The sequence below is a fragment of the Bufo gargarizans genome, chromosome 9 (assembly GCF_014858855.1).
Source record: "Bufo gargarizans isolate SCDJY-AF-19 chromosome 9, ASM1485885v1, whole genome shotgun sequence".
Classification (NCBI taxonomy): domain Eukaryota; kingdom Metazoa; phylum Chordata; class Amphibia; order Anura; family Bufonidae; genus Bufo; species Bufo gargarizans.
Window position 1 is genome coordinate 18,217,255 of NC_058088.1, and position 16,888 is coordinate 18,234,142.

Here is a 16,888-nt window from a genome sequence, read left to right on the forward strand (position 1 = left end):
GTGGTATCACCAATGCATTGTGAGGTAGGATAAAGCTGTGAGCCGCACCCACAACAGACCATGTGACACAGAAGCCGCACCCACAACAGACCATGTGACACAGAAGCCGCACCCACAACAGACCATGTGACACAGAAGCTACCAGGCGCAAAAGAACGTTACCAACAAATTAAAGTGGCACATTCCATACACATAAAGACAACAACTCACTGAAAAAAGTGTCCTAAACGGGTGGAAATGCTCCAAACCCAGACACTGTTGCGTGTCTATAACCGGGGGAGCAATTCCTCTGCATGCGGTCCGCAGACAACGGCAATCCCTAACTAAAAATGCGTTGTTGTCTTTATGTGTATGGAATGTGCCACTTTAATTTGTTGGTAACATTCTTTTGCGCCTGGTAGCTTCTGTGTCACATGGTCTGTTGTGGGTGCGGCTTCTGTGTCACATGGTCTGTTGTGGGTGCGGCTCACAGCTTTATCCTACCTCACAATGCATCGGTGATACCACTATGGAGGCATGTGAGAGTCTGGCTGTGAGTTAATTGCACTGTTCAGACCCTGTTCACACACCACGGGTAGTTGAGTGGTAGGACCCCATGCTTGCTGAGACACCGTGACATGGTGCATGAGGGGCTCCGAGATGTTCCTGACTGAAAGATATTAGCAAAGTTCTCAGCTTTTAACATCAGCTTGAGGAATTAGCTAATATTGTCAGTTGCTTATCATTTTGGTGCATTTTTTTTCAGTGATTTGTGTGTATATATATATTTTTTTCATCTGCACAATGTATCATTTTGTGTAAGATGCCCTTGTGGTGCATGCAGTCCGCCCCGGCATCCTCCATTGTACGCATTTTTTGCTGGGGATTGCCGTTGTCTGCGGACCGCATGCAGAGGAATTGCTCCCCCGGTTATAGACACGATACAGTGTCTGGGTTTGGAGCATTTCCACCCGTTTAGGCCACTTTTTTCTGTGAGTTTTTATACCTAGAGGTATGCGGTCCCACTTGAGACCTGATTTGTTTTTTTAACAATGCAGAGTTTTTTGCGCAAGATTCATTCAAATCTCCAACAAATATGCGTTTGATATCATCTTATTAAATGTGGAGTTTTTGCAAAAGGAGTTACTCCTCATACAAGCTAATATTAGGGACATTACAGAGAAATTACAAAACATGCTTCCTACTGAGGACTCTGACACATATATTTCTAACTGTGCTTCTCATTTTGATAAGTTTAAAAGTAACCTACAAATTAAGAAAAGACAAAAATGGATGAGCGATATGGACGATTACACAACTGGCTATGTCTATAACTGGCAAGCGGATCTCAGAAGAAATCGGAAAACAAGTGGAGAAAGAAATGGCTCAACTACCAAAATTGGTTAAAAAAAAATAAAAAAATCACAAAGTGGCAGTCCAAGGGAGATGACCATCACCAAAAATTAATCAAGTTATGGAGCTACATCAACTCCTTTTTTAGAGATAAGCCCCGATATGTGTGCTGCTCTTTATCTTTCTACTTTTGGGTATTTTATATGTATACATTCTAGTAAATGCTCAGGGGGTTACGACGGTAATAAGTGGTGTGCTCAGCAACCAGAGGCTGACCATCAGTTTCCGCACTTTGCTATGAATAACGATCTCTTGTACAGGTTGGCAGTGAAATTGTGAAACCTAATCCGTACATATGGTATTGGTATATGGTATCACATGGCTCATAATCATCTACTTGGAGGACTGACAACAAAGAAGAACATTCTCACCCCCAAACCTATACATATTTTGAAAAATGTAGTAGAAAAAGATGGCCACCCTCGGCACTGTCTGTTGCCATACCTAATGTTTTCCATTAGGGAGTTGCCACAAGCTTCTACAGGGTTTTTCCCCCTTTGGTCTTTGACCACCGCCTTCAGGGTTTACTCGATATTGCCAAGGAACATGGGAGGCAAAGTATTCAGAGCATGTATTCACCAAATGTCAGAGCATGTGGTGCACATGTAAAACCATCTTAGCTATGGTCATGTCAGAAACATCTGAAGATGGTGCAAGAGTCTCAGAGCAAAGTTTACTTTTCGTCTGCAAGAGCCAAGAATTTTAATCCTTGGTGCCCTCCGTGAACAGGAAGTTCTTGGTCCCTACGAGATAGTAGACAAGGTGGGGGAAGCCAACTACAAAGTACACGAACTAGGAAGCCATGTAAACTTGATGAAGCCCTGGAAAGACAAGGAATCATTGAGAACCCACCGGGGTGGTAATTTGCCACAATCCATCCCTCCTACAGGCATCTTATTAGGCCCTGTCTCTGGTCTACCAGTATGCAGGGCTGGAACGACAGGTAGGGCGCCACCTCAATAACCTTAAGGTGGGGGTGAAATCCGGGATGCATCTTCGGCCTTTTAGCCTCAGGTTGCTAGAGCTGAAGGCCTATGAGGCAGCAGAACAGCGCAAAAAGCACCAGTTGCGTTTAAAGGGGTTAGATTAGTAAAAAATATCTGTTTATTCCAAAAATGTGTCCAGTATGCCAGTTCCTCTCCCTTCACTTGACTGGGGCAAGTATCAGACACAGCCTACAGACATCTTTGACCCTTTGGTTGATCAGCACTGGTGTAGATTCATTCTCCCATGTGAACAAAAAGACAAAGCACCGACCTAGACCATAAACTGTTTTATTTCCTCTACCACTGTACTTTACAGCAGTAGCGGCCTGGGCGCTGGGGTCTACACGTGACACAGTTACCGCACAACCTCTACCAGATGTAAGCGCCACTATTTCCCACAGTCCAACGGAGGAAGTGAGGTCCCTTCCCCAGTACTGTCCCTAGGGGGCAGACCTCACAGAGGTTAAACGACAGCCCTGAACCACAGAAGCCACAGCGCTGGAGGTCTGGTCATTGTGAAGCCGTAGTCTTCCTGTAGACGTTGCTGGTCATTTATTAGGTCGTCTCTTCTGTCCTTAACGACGTGGACATGCATCAGGAAAGAGAAAAACGGGTCAGGAAACTCTGTCCCCCTGCAGTGTGGGAGATAGGAGGTGTGTCTGACAACAAGCCTGTTGACAGTTTCCAATGACAACCAGAGAATTGTGAGTGCAGATCTAGGCTATAATACAGGATCAGACGATGTAATAAACTTTTAACTCCTGAACAACCAGCAACTTTTTACTGATACCACCAAGGCCAGTTATTGGCCACAGCAATCATGTGATTAGACATCATATGATCGGCTGCCCCATAGTAAACGGAGACTGGTGGGGAAGGAGGGAGCTCAACGGGTGAATTTCTTAATTTAATGACTATACGCCGTTATCTTCTTTCATACACGTAACTACTTTTAACCCCTTAAACACCACAGACCAGGTGTAATAGGTGCAGTAACATAGTAAGTATGGGGGCCTTCAGCAGGGCCCCAGCTGCCATAGCAAGCGGACGGCACCCCATGACTGTGTTGTGGGGTGCCAACTGGAGGACAGAGGGAGTCCAGCTCTCTAACTGCTGCCGACACTATTGACTGCAGCTTCTAAGGGGTTAAAAAGTTTGGGTTATTAACTGCCATCTGCTGTGTGTGGAGTGGGTTCAGCCCGCGAGCCAGCTCCATACATTCCTTAGCGACCACTGACTTGCATACCCGTTCACTGGTCGCTAAGAGGATAAAATTCTACTGGTCGCCCTTGGAAACAGACAGCACTTTACTCCACTCAGCTCTCGGACAGGTCCTCTGGACTCCCACAATGCACTGCTTTCTGACAACCGGCTGACTTCTAAACATAGGGTTAGGCATAAAATGAAAAGGAAAAGAACAGATTTCCAAAGAAGGAATGGCCAACCTGCGACTCTCCAGCTGTTGCAAAACTACAAGTCCCAGCATGCCCAGACTGCCTAGAGCAGGGCATGGTGGGAGTTGTAGTTTTACAACAGCTGGAGAGCCGCAGGTTGGCCATACCTGTTCCAAAGCGACTAAACATTACGTAGACTTAGGATGCAGCATGTGGAGTTTTCCTTTAAAGGCTATGTACACCTTTGGGGGCATTTTTTTATTATTGCACAGTACTCATTTTGAGCTAAAAATAAAATATTAAAAATATGGAGTCTTTTTTTCTGTACAGAGCTTATATGCTCTAGTAGCCCCCTTTGGATTTTCTGTATTTTCCATCAGACCAGGAGCTGCTTAAATAAGTGTTTATCTCCGTAGTTTAGAGATAAGGTTTATTAGATAACCAAAAGTTAAAGTACCAATCACACAGCTAGAAAAACTGTTAACCTTTGTGACAGAACAGCTCAATATTTTTTAATAAAGGCCAATTGAAAAATTGCTTTTTAGTTAAATGCAATCATAGAAAAAAAAAAAAAAAAAAATTGCATCCGAAGGTGTACATGGCCTTTAAGGACACACATTGTATAGATGAGAGCATTAAAGGGGTTGTCTGAGTTATTATTTTGTTCTTTGTATGTTTCTAACTAATCAAATGTAAAGGCTTTACCATGCACTTAGCAGCAACTGTAGATGCAGTTTCTCAGATTTCACTGAGGGTCACATGACCTGTGATGTCAGCCTCTCTCCCTGCTCTGATGATGTTTCGTGCACAAGCCTGAGAGAGCAGATAAGTGTCTGTACACGAGACGTCACTGTGCTGGCCACGCCCCCCTGCACTGGCTGAGCTGCTGCTCTCTGTCCGGCGTCTCCCTCCCACTGGATACTTCAGGAAAGATTAACCCCTTCAGCGGCTTTGGTGAGAAGCTGCAGGTAGTGAAGAGACACAGGATCTGCCCTCATCCTGAAGACACAGAGCTGACAGACTAGAGGAGTTCTGCAGAGCATTGAACAAGAACAGGTAGGGGGAAGATCCTGTGTGTATCAGCAGTGTCATTGTACAGCTGGGACTTGTAGTCCTACACATACAACATGCTGCTGAGTAACCCAGCAGTCAGACATGTCACTTAGGGAAGCACTTGTATTCACTCCCTTTTTTTTTTTTACCTAAAACTTTCTTAGCTTAGTTATATATTGCTGCCCATCAGATTTACAGTGATACATATTTTTTCCTCATAACTCAGACAACCCCTTTAAGGGATCCCCCAAATAAAATGTTGAGTATTAACCTCGTGATAACAGATCATTGTGTGTACAGGCTGGCAGCAAATATTATATCCCTCTTGATGAGCTGTGAGGCGGCATCCATCTTGGCGCAGAGTGTGGCGTCTCCGACCAGTCGAGCGGCAGAGCGCACGTCCCGGCAAGCTTCATCCAGCCGCTGGATGCAGCGCACAATGAGGCCTTCCTGGATGTCAGTCAGCGTCATAATCTCAGAGAAGGGCTGGAAATGAAGGGAAATAAAGCCGTGAGAAGTAAAGAATTAAAGGGGTTTACACATTGATGACCAATCCTCAGTATGTAGATCAGCGGGAGTCTGACTCTCGGGACCCCTGCCAAGGACATGTAATGTTACGATCATCGGTCACATGGCCTAAGCGCAGCTCAGACCCATTCAAGTAAATGTACCGTGGAGTGCGTGTGGAATGACGATCGGCGGGGGTGCTGAGAGTTGGACCCCTGCCAATCTCATAATCACCTCTCCTGAGGATAAGAAATCAATAGGTTAAATCCTGGAGGACACCTTTAAATAAGAATGATCCTATTCACCCACAGCAAGCAGAGATCTTTAAAATGCAAAGTCTATTAGAAATCTGAAGCACTTTTCATTATACAATGATTAGGATGAACTGTCCGTCTGCAGAAGGGACGCTTATTACCATGCCGCGAGCCCATTCGTACACCACCTCCGTCAGGCCAAACTTGTACTGTGCAACAAAATCTTCTACCGACTCCTTCAGGCCGCATTCCCGCTGAGTCAGCGCCAAGCGCTCCGCCAACTCCTGCACCTTCTTGACACCCTGCGGATAAGAACAGGGGGTAGAGATGAGCAAATTGACTCAAAAATTCGGAAATTTGGCTAACATTTTTCCAAAGTCTCTGATTCTACCAAATTTGTATTTCATGTGATTCAATTTGGGAGAATCAAGGAGAGGATCTTATAAAAGTCAGATAGCAGATACCTTATTCAGGTCTATATTACCATACGGGACATTATTATAATACAATCACTGGCAACCAAAAAGGAGATTAAGATAAATGGAAGTGATTATAATATTACAGCCAAAGGAGAACTGCATAATTGAACAGGGGCTCTAGGACCCTGCTGAGCGGCCTCTAGGCTGGATACAAGGCGAGACACGGCCTCTAGGCTGGATACAAGGCGAGACACGGCCTCTAGGCTGGATACAAGGCGAGACACGGCCTCTAGGCTGGATACAAGGCGAGACACGGCCTCTAGGCTGGATACAAGGCGAGACACGGCCTCTAGGCTGGATACAAGGCGAGACACGGCCTCTAGGCTGGATACAAGGCGAGACACGGCCTCTAGGCTGGATACAAGGCGAGACACGGCCTCTAGGCTGGATACAAGGCGAGACACGGCCTCTAGGCTGGATACAAGGCGAGACACGGCCTCTAGGCTGGATACAAGGCGAGACACGGCCTCTAGGCTGGATACAAGGCGAGACACGGCCTCTAGGCTGGATACAAGGCGAGACACGGCCTCTAGGCTGGATACAAGATGAGATACAGCCTCTAGGCTGCAAATAATGGTGTCTGTCAAAGGCAGGACGAGTAATGGGCGCAGTGACAGCAAATTTCCTTCTGCTAAAGAGGTTTTTCCAAGATTTTACTACTGATGACCTATTGAGTACCTGATCGGTGGGGTCTGACACCCTAAACAAGCGCCGCTGGTCAGCTGTTTGAGAAGGCACTGGTGCTCCTATGAGAGCCACGGCCTTCTCGCAGATCACGGCTGTGCTTGGTATCGCACTCAGTCCCATTTACTTCTATGGGGCTGAGTTGCGCCCAGGCCACGTGAAACATGAACGTGATGTCACTTGGCCTAGGGAAAGCAGTGAGAAGGCCACTGCGCTCACAGGAGCACCAGCGCCTTCTCAACCAGCTGATCGGTGGGCTCCGCAGGGGATAGGTCATCAGTAATAAAATCTTGGAAAACCCATTTAAACATGTGAAAATGTTCCGGGTAGAGACAGGGGCATGTATTGAAGGTGCCACCTGTGTCTGGATGATGGCCAATGAAACTCATCTAAAAACACAATTCTACTTCTTTCAGTCCAATGATGCTCTCCATCTCAAAGTCTGTAAACTGGGCAAAATGTCTTTGCGTGCATCGTAGAGGCTTGTCTACCTGTCAACGATCTCTCACCAAGAGGTACACTACCCAAAAGTAACCTCTGAGAACCTCTTTATAGGGAAGCAGGGAAAGCACTTTTACACCCTCTTGTGGTAAGACACAGTGCCCAATCAGACCACACCTTAGTAGTTATATTCTTGTACATAGGAGACAGTATTATAGTAGTTATATTCCTGTACATAGGAGGCAGTATTATAGTAGTTATAGTCTTGTACATAGGGGGCAGTATTATAGTAGTTATATTCTTGTACATAGGAGCAGTATTATAGTAGTTATATTCTTGTACATAGGAGGCAGTATTATAGTAGTTATATTCTTGTACATAGGAGCAGTATTATAGTAGTTATATTCTTGTACATAGGAGGCAGTATTATAGTAGTTATATTCTTGTACATAGGAGCAGTATTATAGTAGTTATATCCTTGTACATAGGAGCAGTATTATAGTAGTTATATTCTTATACATAGGAGGCAGTATTATAGTAGTTGTATTCTTGTACATAGGAGGCAGTATTATAGTAGTTATATTCTTGTACATAGGAGGCAGTATTATAGTAGTTATATTCTTGTACATAGAGGGCAGTATTATAGTAGTTATATTCTTGTACATAGGAGCAGTATTATAGTAGTTATATTCTTGTACATAGGAGCAGTATTATAGTAGTTATATTCTTGTACATAGGAGCAGTATTATAGTAGTTATATTCTTGTACATATGAGCAGTATTATAGTAGTTATATTCTTGTACATAGGAGCAGTATTATAGTAGTTATATTCTTGTATAGGAGCGGTTTTATAGTAGTTATGTTCTTGTACACAGAGGTAGCATTAGTAATCAGTGTCTGGAAGCGCAAAACATTTGTAGAAATTGATGCAATCATTAAAGGAAAGGATGACAGAGATAATGACTTTCCTTAACGACCATCCAGTCATGGAGCACTATTGTATTTGTCATTTTTGGTCTTACCTCTTTAAGTGTGTCTGTCAGTCGCGGTTCACACTGTGTTTTATGCTGGAAGACAAGGCAGGAGAGCAGAGCAGCAATCTCCTCAGGGTTGAGTGATGACAGTGCCCCATCCAGTACCAGTTCAGTAACCAACAGTTCATGACTGCTAACCTCACAAGCCACGCGTCCCTTCAGCTGCACCGCTCCGCCATCATCTATGTAATGTAAGGTGCGCAAGACCTGGCATCATAGGAGGAAAGAGAGAACGAGCAAAGAGTTACTTGCATGTTCTGCAGAGGACAGGACCTGCTCAACCCTGAACATCCATGTCCTTTGACTGACATTGATTCTTTGCTGGTACTCGGGCAAGAGGCTCAATGATTGGTCAGAAGTCAGAAAGCGGAGACGATCTAGCTCATCCATAACCTGTGATCGCTGCTCCAGACGGAGATACTAAAAAAAGACAAAATGGATGGAGCCATGAGAACAAAATAACCACGGGGGAGACGATATTGGGTAAGGGTCAATGATGACATCACCTGGGATGTAAAACGAGGGCTGTTGGGGCAGCTGAAGTCTCTCAAGGCTCCTTCCAGTCTCTTAATTCTGGTGACGGCCTCCACCACCTCCAGCTCCTTTAACTGCAGATCATTTACAGGACACAGTGGCGTTAGTGCTCCAGGGGGCAGGTCCGCCAGTCGAGACAGCTCCTGCGTCACACCCGACACCGCAGGGCCCGGAGGGTCATTTCTGGTAATGTATGAAAATGTGATGTTGGCCAATAAAATGGAGGAAAGTTTCTAGAATTGTAGACGTGTGTGGGATGGTGACTCTGGGGGTCAGTTACCTGAAGCGAGGGGTTTGGCTCCTGGTGACATCATTCAAAACTTTGTCGGCATGAACCCTTAAAGTCTTAATAGTTATCATGAGAATTTCTGAGGGGCGGAGTTTTAGAAGCTTGCAGTCACATGGTCCTAGAGTGGGAGGGGCATAAAAGTGAACGCTCTTTTAATATACACAATATTCAAGCAATCATACAACTTAGGCCTAGTTCACACGATCGTTTTTTTTGCTAGAGTACGGGCCGTTTTTTTGTGTTCCGTATACGGTACCATTCATTTCAATGGTTCCACAAAAATAAAACGCAATGTAGTCCATATGCATTCAGTTTCCGTATTTCCGTTCTGTTGAAAGATAGAACATGTCCTATATTTAGCCGCAAATCACGTTCCGTGGCTCCATTCAAGTTAATGGGTCCGCAAAAAAAAGGAACACATACGGAAATGCATCCGTATGTCTTCCGTATCCGTTCCGTTTTTTCTGAACCATCTATTGAAAATGTTATGCCCAGCCCAATTTTTTCTATGTAATTACTGTATACTGTACATGGCATACGGAAAAATGGAAAGGAAACAGAAACACAACGGAACTCAAAAACGGAACAACGGATCCGTGAAAAAAGGACCGCAAAAAACTATAAAAGCCATACGTTCGTGTGAACTAGGCCTAAGGCTACTTTCACACTAGCGTTGTTAGAATCCGGCAGGCAGTATGCAAACTTATATCCTTTTTTTCCGGATCCGTCAGAAAGATCCGGCGAAATACCGGATCCGTCTCATCCAGAATAACGGATCTGGTATTTACATTTTTTTCAAAGATCAAAAGCGAAACCAGCTCCTCCTATATCCCAGCGCATGCGCAGACCGTAAAATCAGATCCGGCGACGTGGCAATTTCCGGAACGCTTGGTACCGGACCCGGCATTAATACATCTCTATGGAAATGAAAGCCGGATACGGCAAGTGCGGTATTGTTCCGGGATTTTGGCCGGAAAGAATACCCTAGCATGCTGCTGTATTTTGTCCGGTCAAATACCGTACAAGGGACGGAATGGAAGACATCCTGATGCATACTGAACGGATTGCTTTCCATTCAGAATGCATTAGGAAAAAACTGAAGCGTTTTTTTTCCAGTATTGAGACCTTTTACCGGATTCCAATACCGGAAAAGAATAACGCTAGTGTGAAAGTACCCCAAGGAGCTGGTTCACGATTTGTCAGAACTTCAGGAAGGCCACAAAAATACAAAGGTGGTCAAAGGGTCATTTACTATGCTGAAATATTTAGTTGCCCCGCTATGATCACACAGGCGCAGAAAATGGTGAATGAGACAGGCGTATAAAAAGGTCTAAGGGTCCATTCACACGTCCGCATGAATGGATCGCATCTGTTCTGCAATTTTGCAGAACGGGTGCAGACCTATTTATTTCAATAATACCGTGTGCTGTCCGTATCCGTAGTTCTGTGGCCCTGCAAAAAAGATAGAGCATGTCCAATTGTTGTCCGCAGCCACGGAAAAGAATAGGCATTTTTATCATAGCGTCGGCCATGTGCAATTTGCGGACCACAAAAACACTTGCGGATATGTGAATGGAACCTAAATGTAAGACAGCTCTGAAGTTGTCTTACATTTAGAACTGGCACTGGATGCGCCAAAGTTATGGAGAGGCCGGCGCCTCTTCATAACTCCGGTGGATCCATCGCCAGTTTAGGGCTTTAAACGCCGGTCTTAACAAACGTGCCCCATATTGCCCACACTTTTCATAGACTTTCACTTCTTCTTACCCTCAGGTCGGAAGACTTTGCCCATTAAAAGATCATCTGGACATGGAACCGTCTTGCTCTCCGTCTCCCCTCGTTCGGTAGAGGCCATTTTATCACCTTGCTTCTTCTCACACAGCACCAGTGTGGTGTAGACTCTATTGGTGGCATCTGAAGACACCTGAAGGACAGAAGACAACGAATGCAGAACTCTAGACAAGTCCCTAGGTCTATAGTGAGCTCTGGCTTTAATCCTACCTGCAGGATCACTCCAGGCACCCAAGGGTGATACTCGGTACTGATGATGATGATCCGTCCCACACTTAGACACTTCATGCCATTCATGGATTCGACCACCTTTTTCTGGATGAGACATTTATTGAACATAAGATAGTGTGTGCATAAGATCTTCAAGATATCTTCTGAAAGGAATCCTCTGGGCAACAATGACATATTGCGTTATGCCTGGATCAGGACCTGACGGGGGAGGACCACGATACCCTCTCCATACTAAATGTTTGCTACCAATCAGTATGTCTATAGAAGGCCGTAAAGTCTATTTTGTGGGACTTGTGCAGATGCTTAGAATGATCACAAGATGATGGATGATCATAAGGGCACCTGGGAGTCAGTAGAATGACGGGGCCCTTCATTGTCTCTCTGGCCAAAGTACGAATGGGTGCGACTGTGCCTAATCCATCAGATAAGCTCGTTCACATTGATGTGGCAGAGCTGCAGTACCAGCCATAACCACACCTTTGCGTATGGTGCTGTGACTGGGTAAACAAGGGGGTCTGTGCTTTTGTTTTTGTGATTGGTGGAGGCCTCGTGGATCATACATTGATATCACTATCTAATACAGGATTATGTACGGTGTCATAGTGTCCACCAGATTACATGGATATTCAGGATGCCACAAGACATTACCTGCAGCATCTCCCTGGTGCAGATCAGTTCCTGCACTGTCACAAAATAGTCATAAAGGTCTGCAAGGTCCCCGATGCATTCAATTTCCCCCATGTCGCCCAAAGTCTTGGTGAGAACTTTTATTCGCTCTTCATGGGCCTGTAAAAAAAACATGGTTACTAAAGGGGTACTCCGTTGTAGACAATCCCTACTTATTAGAAGGGTGTCTCGACAATAAGTTGATCACAAAGCTGTAATCTGTGAGAAATTCCCTGCAGCGCCACCACAGGGAGACATGAGGCATTACACAGTGTCCATTGAAATCAATGGGTTGCTACCCAGATACACAAGATATTTTACATGGTAATGCGGCATGGGACTATTTTCCCAGGCCAAAGTTTACCGTATATAACCAGTTCACACATCCACACAGCAGGGGGCCCGATGCAGACCACCAGAAGAGCTCACCTTGCTATCTTTTTGGGTTCGAGCTTCAGCAAAACTCCTCTTCATCATATCCTCTACTCTCAAAGCCTCAACGCGGAGGAGGTTCAGGATCATGGAGTACGTGAGACGGAACTGGGACTGCAGCTGCGTGGGCTTCCCCTGGACAGGAGGAGAGAATAAAAAAATTAGAAGAAGGAGGGGGTGAAAATTGTTCTGTTGGGAAAGACACAATAGGCTTAACCCCTTAATGGGTAAATCCCAAGTGGGCAGGTATAGGATATCCCCAGGATATGCCATACATATCTGGAACTGGCATCTATCTTGAGACCGGGGGTCCCCCGACCCCATCAGACTGCTGCTGTGGATAGAGAGGCAGCTGTATTTACTTCTATGGGAGTTCAGAAAGTAGCCGAGTAAACACACTCGAGATAGGACCCACACCTCTAGGACCATAGCTTTTTTTTTATTCCTGTCGACAGCTGTTTGCGGGTTGTTGTTTTTTTGCAGGACAAGCTGACAACACTATTTAGTTTCATATTCACTTTTTGCAATACTTTTGTATTGCAGTGTAATATTACCCATAGGTGTAAACCTGTCAGAGCCCGATAGGCGCACACAGATGGCAGACCTAGAGGACTGCGGTGAACATGGAAACCCATCAGCGTCCTGAGACTGCATCCTGGGGGTGCTGATAGGGTCTAACCACTTAGATAACCATAACTCCGGCTGACACCTGTTGGGAGGACGCGGCTCCTGTGCATGCACAATGCTGTACATTCACAGTGCTAAGCACTTACAAAGGTCTCATGCACATGACTGTATTTTTGGCTTGCATTGTTTTTGCAGTTCAGACGCAGACCCATTAATTTTTACGAGGCCGCAAAAAATGGGGAGAGCACACAATGCCATCCATGTGCTGCTCACATCCACAGCCATTCCGCAAATTACAGAACATTTCCTATTCTTCTCTGTTTTGCAGACAAGAAAAGGCATTTCTTTAATGGGGGCTGAGCAAATTGCGGGAAGCAGTTGCGGGGGGGGGGGACTGACGACATGGCCCGGACACGTCTATGAGCAGCTCCGGCTCCCGCCATTGGTCCTGAGTTATCCTGCAGCTTGTAACCAAGCTATCTACCAACACAGCAGCGCCCAAGTGCTTCCGGCAGCCGTACTTCACGCCATGAGCCCTAGCAAGGCACAACAGGCGGCTGACCGTCTCAAAGAGTTTGCCCGGCAAGAGACCCAACATGGCGCCGCCGCCTCCTCTTCCCCACCTGCACAGCAAACCAGAGGTCAGTCTGCGCACCAATCGCATGCTGAGGCCAAAGGGGAGCCTGAACTTACCTTGCAATCCTCCCACAGTCAGCTGATGGCGGCCATAATGGGGTGCCAATCGTCCCTCACAGGCAAGATAGAGGAGGTCAGACTAGACCTCGGTCTCCTGCGGCACGATGCCCAGCAGTTGAGGGAGCGGATACGGCACACGGAGGAGAGAGTATCCGAACTTTAAGACCTTTGCCAGGCCCCTGTCGTCCATAGTGCCAACTGTTGAAAGCTCTGTGGAATTGTGGCGGCAAAAATGCAATGATATCGAAAACCGCGCAAGAAGAAACAATGTGCGGATTCTTGGCATGCCTTAGAGGGCAGAGGGGTCTGATCCTTCTACATTCCTGGAAGGGTGGTTCAAATCTACGTTCCCAAATGCGTTTTCTTTTTCCATGGCCTATGCAGTGGAGAGGGCCCACCGTGTTCCAGCCCGTATGCTGCCGCCTGGGGCTCCCCCGAGACCTCTCCTGGCCCGAATGCTCAATTGGAAGGACCGGGATCTTCTATTGTCCAAGGCTAGATTGAAGCAAACCATCACTATGGGATCTGCAAACATCTCCCTGTATCCGGATTTCTCTGCGGAACTGCAGAAAAAGTGTGCCATGTTCACTTCTGTCAAGAAACGCCTGAGACCTAAACCTACAATATTCTATGGCGAACCCTGCTCGTCTGAGGGTGCTGGATGGAGGGAAGTCGCTTTTCTTCAATAACCCTAGGGAGACTGAGGACTGGCTTTCTGGGAGACCCCGGAGCCCCCCTCATGATGAGGTGACCCGCAGATGAGCAGCGCTCTGCATAATTGTTCGTCTTTAGACGCATTAAAGCTATGCTACGGCACTTGATTTATTTTACTCTTATGTGGCTGCTGGACATCTTACTCCGAGGGTGTGAGAGACCCGCGGAAACCTATGGGTCCGGCTAATATTGCCGACTCAATCGCTCTGGGGAGTTAGATCTCTCGCCTGCACGTTTGCTTCCGTTCTGCACTGTGCAGGTCTCCGCTTATATGGCCACGAAACTTGTTTGCATATTATCTGTTCTGTGCTCAGGAATTTGGGCTTTTCTTTGAGTTTTTATGATTTGGTACAAACATTTTCACAATGATATCCATCACTACTGTGCCCTTATGCTTAGTGAACATGGATTAGATGGTTCCCATCCTATAGGTGATATGATTCCGTATCCATGGCGAATTTAACGCTTATGTCCTGAAACGTGCGTGGATTGGGGGGCCCCAGGAAGCGTATATGGCTGTTTTTGCACATATTCGTAGATATAACCCGCACATTCTGGGCCTACAGGAAACCCACCTTACGGCTGACACAGGGGGTAGGATTAATAAGCCGTGGGCGCAGTGGGTGACCAACGCATTCGGTAGTTCCTACTCCAGAGGGGTGTCATTGCTCGTTCACCGCTCGGTCAGATGGGAACTACATCGGGTGTTAACTGACCCTGAGGGAAAGTATATTCTTGTTTATGCACGTGAATGGAGTTCCCTATGTTTTGGTGAACCTGTATAACCCTCCCCCTGCCAACCGCAGGCTTTGCAGAGCAATATCCATCTGCCAGGCTATTATGCATGGGCGACCTTAATATGGTGCTCGACGAATCTCTGGACAGATTTCAGGCTTCATCCCAGGGTGGCATGGTCCGTCTGCATGAGACGGTACTGAAACACTTTATCTCGGAGCTGGGGTGGTTAGATGTATGGAGAGAGAAAACCTGACTAGTAGGGAATTCTCGTGTTTCACGCCCTCCAGAGGAGCACTGTCAAGGATTGACCAGCTACTCGGTAATGTCAATGCTTTTTCAGTGGTGTCTGATGTACGATATGGTCCTCAGGGGTCGCCTGATCATGCACCGGTTGTTGGGACGCTCGCCTTGTCTGATGAGGCAACGCGCTGCCATAAGATGCGTATCCACCCATTCTGGTCACATCCCAGACCAATTACAAATGTTTCTTGACCTGAATAAGAATGAGAACGATATTCTCCTACTGTGGGATACCTTAAAAGCCTTTTTGCGTGGATGTATCAAGTCCTCTATTTTGTATATCAAGAAAACTGCTCGGCTTAAGGAGGAGGAGTTGGGCGCACACTGCAAGACTGCTGAACTTAAATATATCTTGGTTCCCACAGAGGAGAATAGACTAGACTGGATGCTGAGGGGCAGACAATACATGCTATGTCTCCAGGAGAGGAGCGACCATAAGCTGTTCTTCCTCAGGCAGCAGGCCTTTGAACACGGTAATAAAACAGGGAAGGTACTGGCCCAGGTCGTGAGACGGAACACTATGGCCCCGCCGGTGTTGCGCATCCAGGATTCTGGTGGCATCATGGTGGAGGAACCTAGGGGAATCTTAAATAGATTTAAAGAATATTTTCAAGAATTATATACTTCAAGGTCCCAATACACGACTTCTGAGCTTGTGGCATATCTCCAGGAGGTGTCTCATCCTCGATTATCTCCCATGGATAGGGGACTTCTGGATGAGGAGATTACGCTTGAAGAGATTAGAGTCGGGATTATGAGGCTTACTCTAGGGAAATCCCCAGGCCCGGACGGCATACCTCTTGAGGTATACTCTAAGTATGCAGACATTTTAGGACCTCAGTTACAGGAGGTGTACTCTGCCTCCCTGGAAAGGGGTTTCCTCCCTGACTCATTATATGAGGCTTCTATTGTAATGCTGTTAAACCCGACAAAAATCCACTAGATTGTGGATCCTACCGCCCAATATCTTTATTAAAACGAGATTTTTGTATAACTTACCAGTAAAATCTCTTTCTCGCTCTTTCCTTGGGGGACACAGAAGACCTTGGGTATAGCTCATCTCCATAGGAGGCGTGACACTAAGTGAAAACTGTTAAGCCCCTCCTCCACAGCTATACCCTCAGCCTGGAGAGAGAGACTGCCAGTTGCGTGTCCAAGCAGTGAGAAAAGGCAAAGTCCAACAAGGAACCAACAAGCCAACTACCCAACGGGTAACAAAAACTCGGAAAACGCACAGAGAAAAAACAATTAATGGGTGGGTGCTGTGTCCCCCAAGGAAAGAGCGAGAAAGAGATTTTACTGGTAAGTTATACAAAAATCTCGTTTTCTCGCCCAGTTTCCTTGGGGGACACAGAAGACCTTGGGACGTTCAAAAGCAGTCCAAAAGGGGGAGGGACCACAGCACCAAGGTGAAGCACCCGAAAGGCATCAATGAACCGCCGCCTGTAAACCCAGGCGGGGTAAGGCAGCATCTGCCAAAGTCAGAGTATGCACCCTGTAGAACTCAGTAAGGCGTGCAAGGCAGACCTGTGGCCGCCGTGCCCAAATGCACGGCCGAAGCCCAATGCCTCCGGCCCAGGAGGCACCGACCGTTCTGGTGAAAGGAACGGTGACACCAAGACAGAATCCTGCCCTAGGTGCGTTAA

The 16,888-nt window shown here is 46.4% G+C and overlaps 1 protein-coding gene across 1 annotated transcript in view; it reads right to left on the minus strand.

The window, feature by feature from the left end:
- Nucleotides 1-2,648: 2,648 nt before the first annotated feature.
- SKIV2L (Ski2 like RNA helicase) overlaps nucleotides 2,649-16,888 on the minus strand; it is a 41,861-nt gene continuing 27,621 nt past the window's right edge. Inside the window, exons 21-31 of the mRNA XM_044305901.1 lie at nucleotides 12,165-12,302; nucleotides 11,718-11,855; nucleotides 11,049-11,153; nucleotides 10,815-10,971; nucleotides 9,039-9,165; nucleotides 8,731-8,941; nucleotides 8,534-8,644; nucleotides 8,213-8,431; nucleotides 5,748-5,888; nucleotides 5,097-5,311; nucleotides 2,649-2,952 (exon numbers count right to left, since the gene is read on the minus strand). Coding sequence (XP_044161836.1) covers nucleotides 5,111-5,311; nucleotides 5,748-5,888; nucleotides 8,213-8,431; nucleotides 8,534-8,644; nucleotides 8,731-8,941; nucleotides 9,039-9,165; nucleotides 10,815-10,971; nucleotides 11,049-11,153; nucleotides 11,718-11,855; nucleotides 12,165-12,302 — 1,548 coding nt within the window. The 3' untranslated portion in view covers nucleotides 2,649-2,952; nucleotides 5,097-5,110. The remainder of the gene's footprint in view (nucleotides 2,953-5,096; nucleotides 5,312-5,747; nucleotides 5,889-8,212; nucleotides 8,432-8,533; nucleotides 8,645-8,730; nucleotides 8,942-9,038; nucleotides 9,166-10,814; nucleotides 10,972-11,048; nucleotides 11,154-11,717; nucleotides 11,856-12,164; nucleotides 12,303-16,888) is intronic.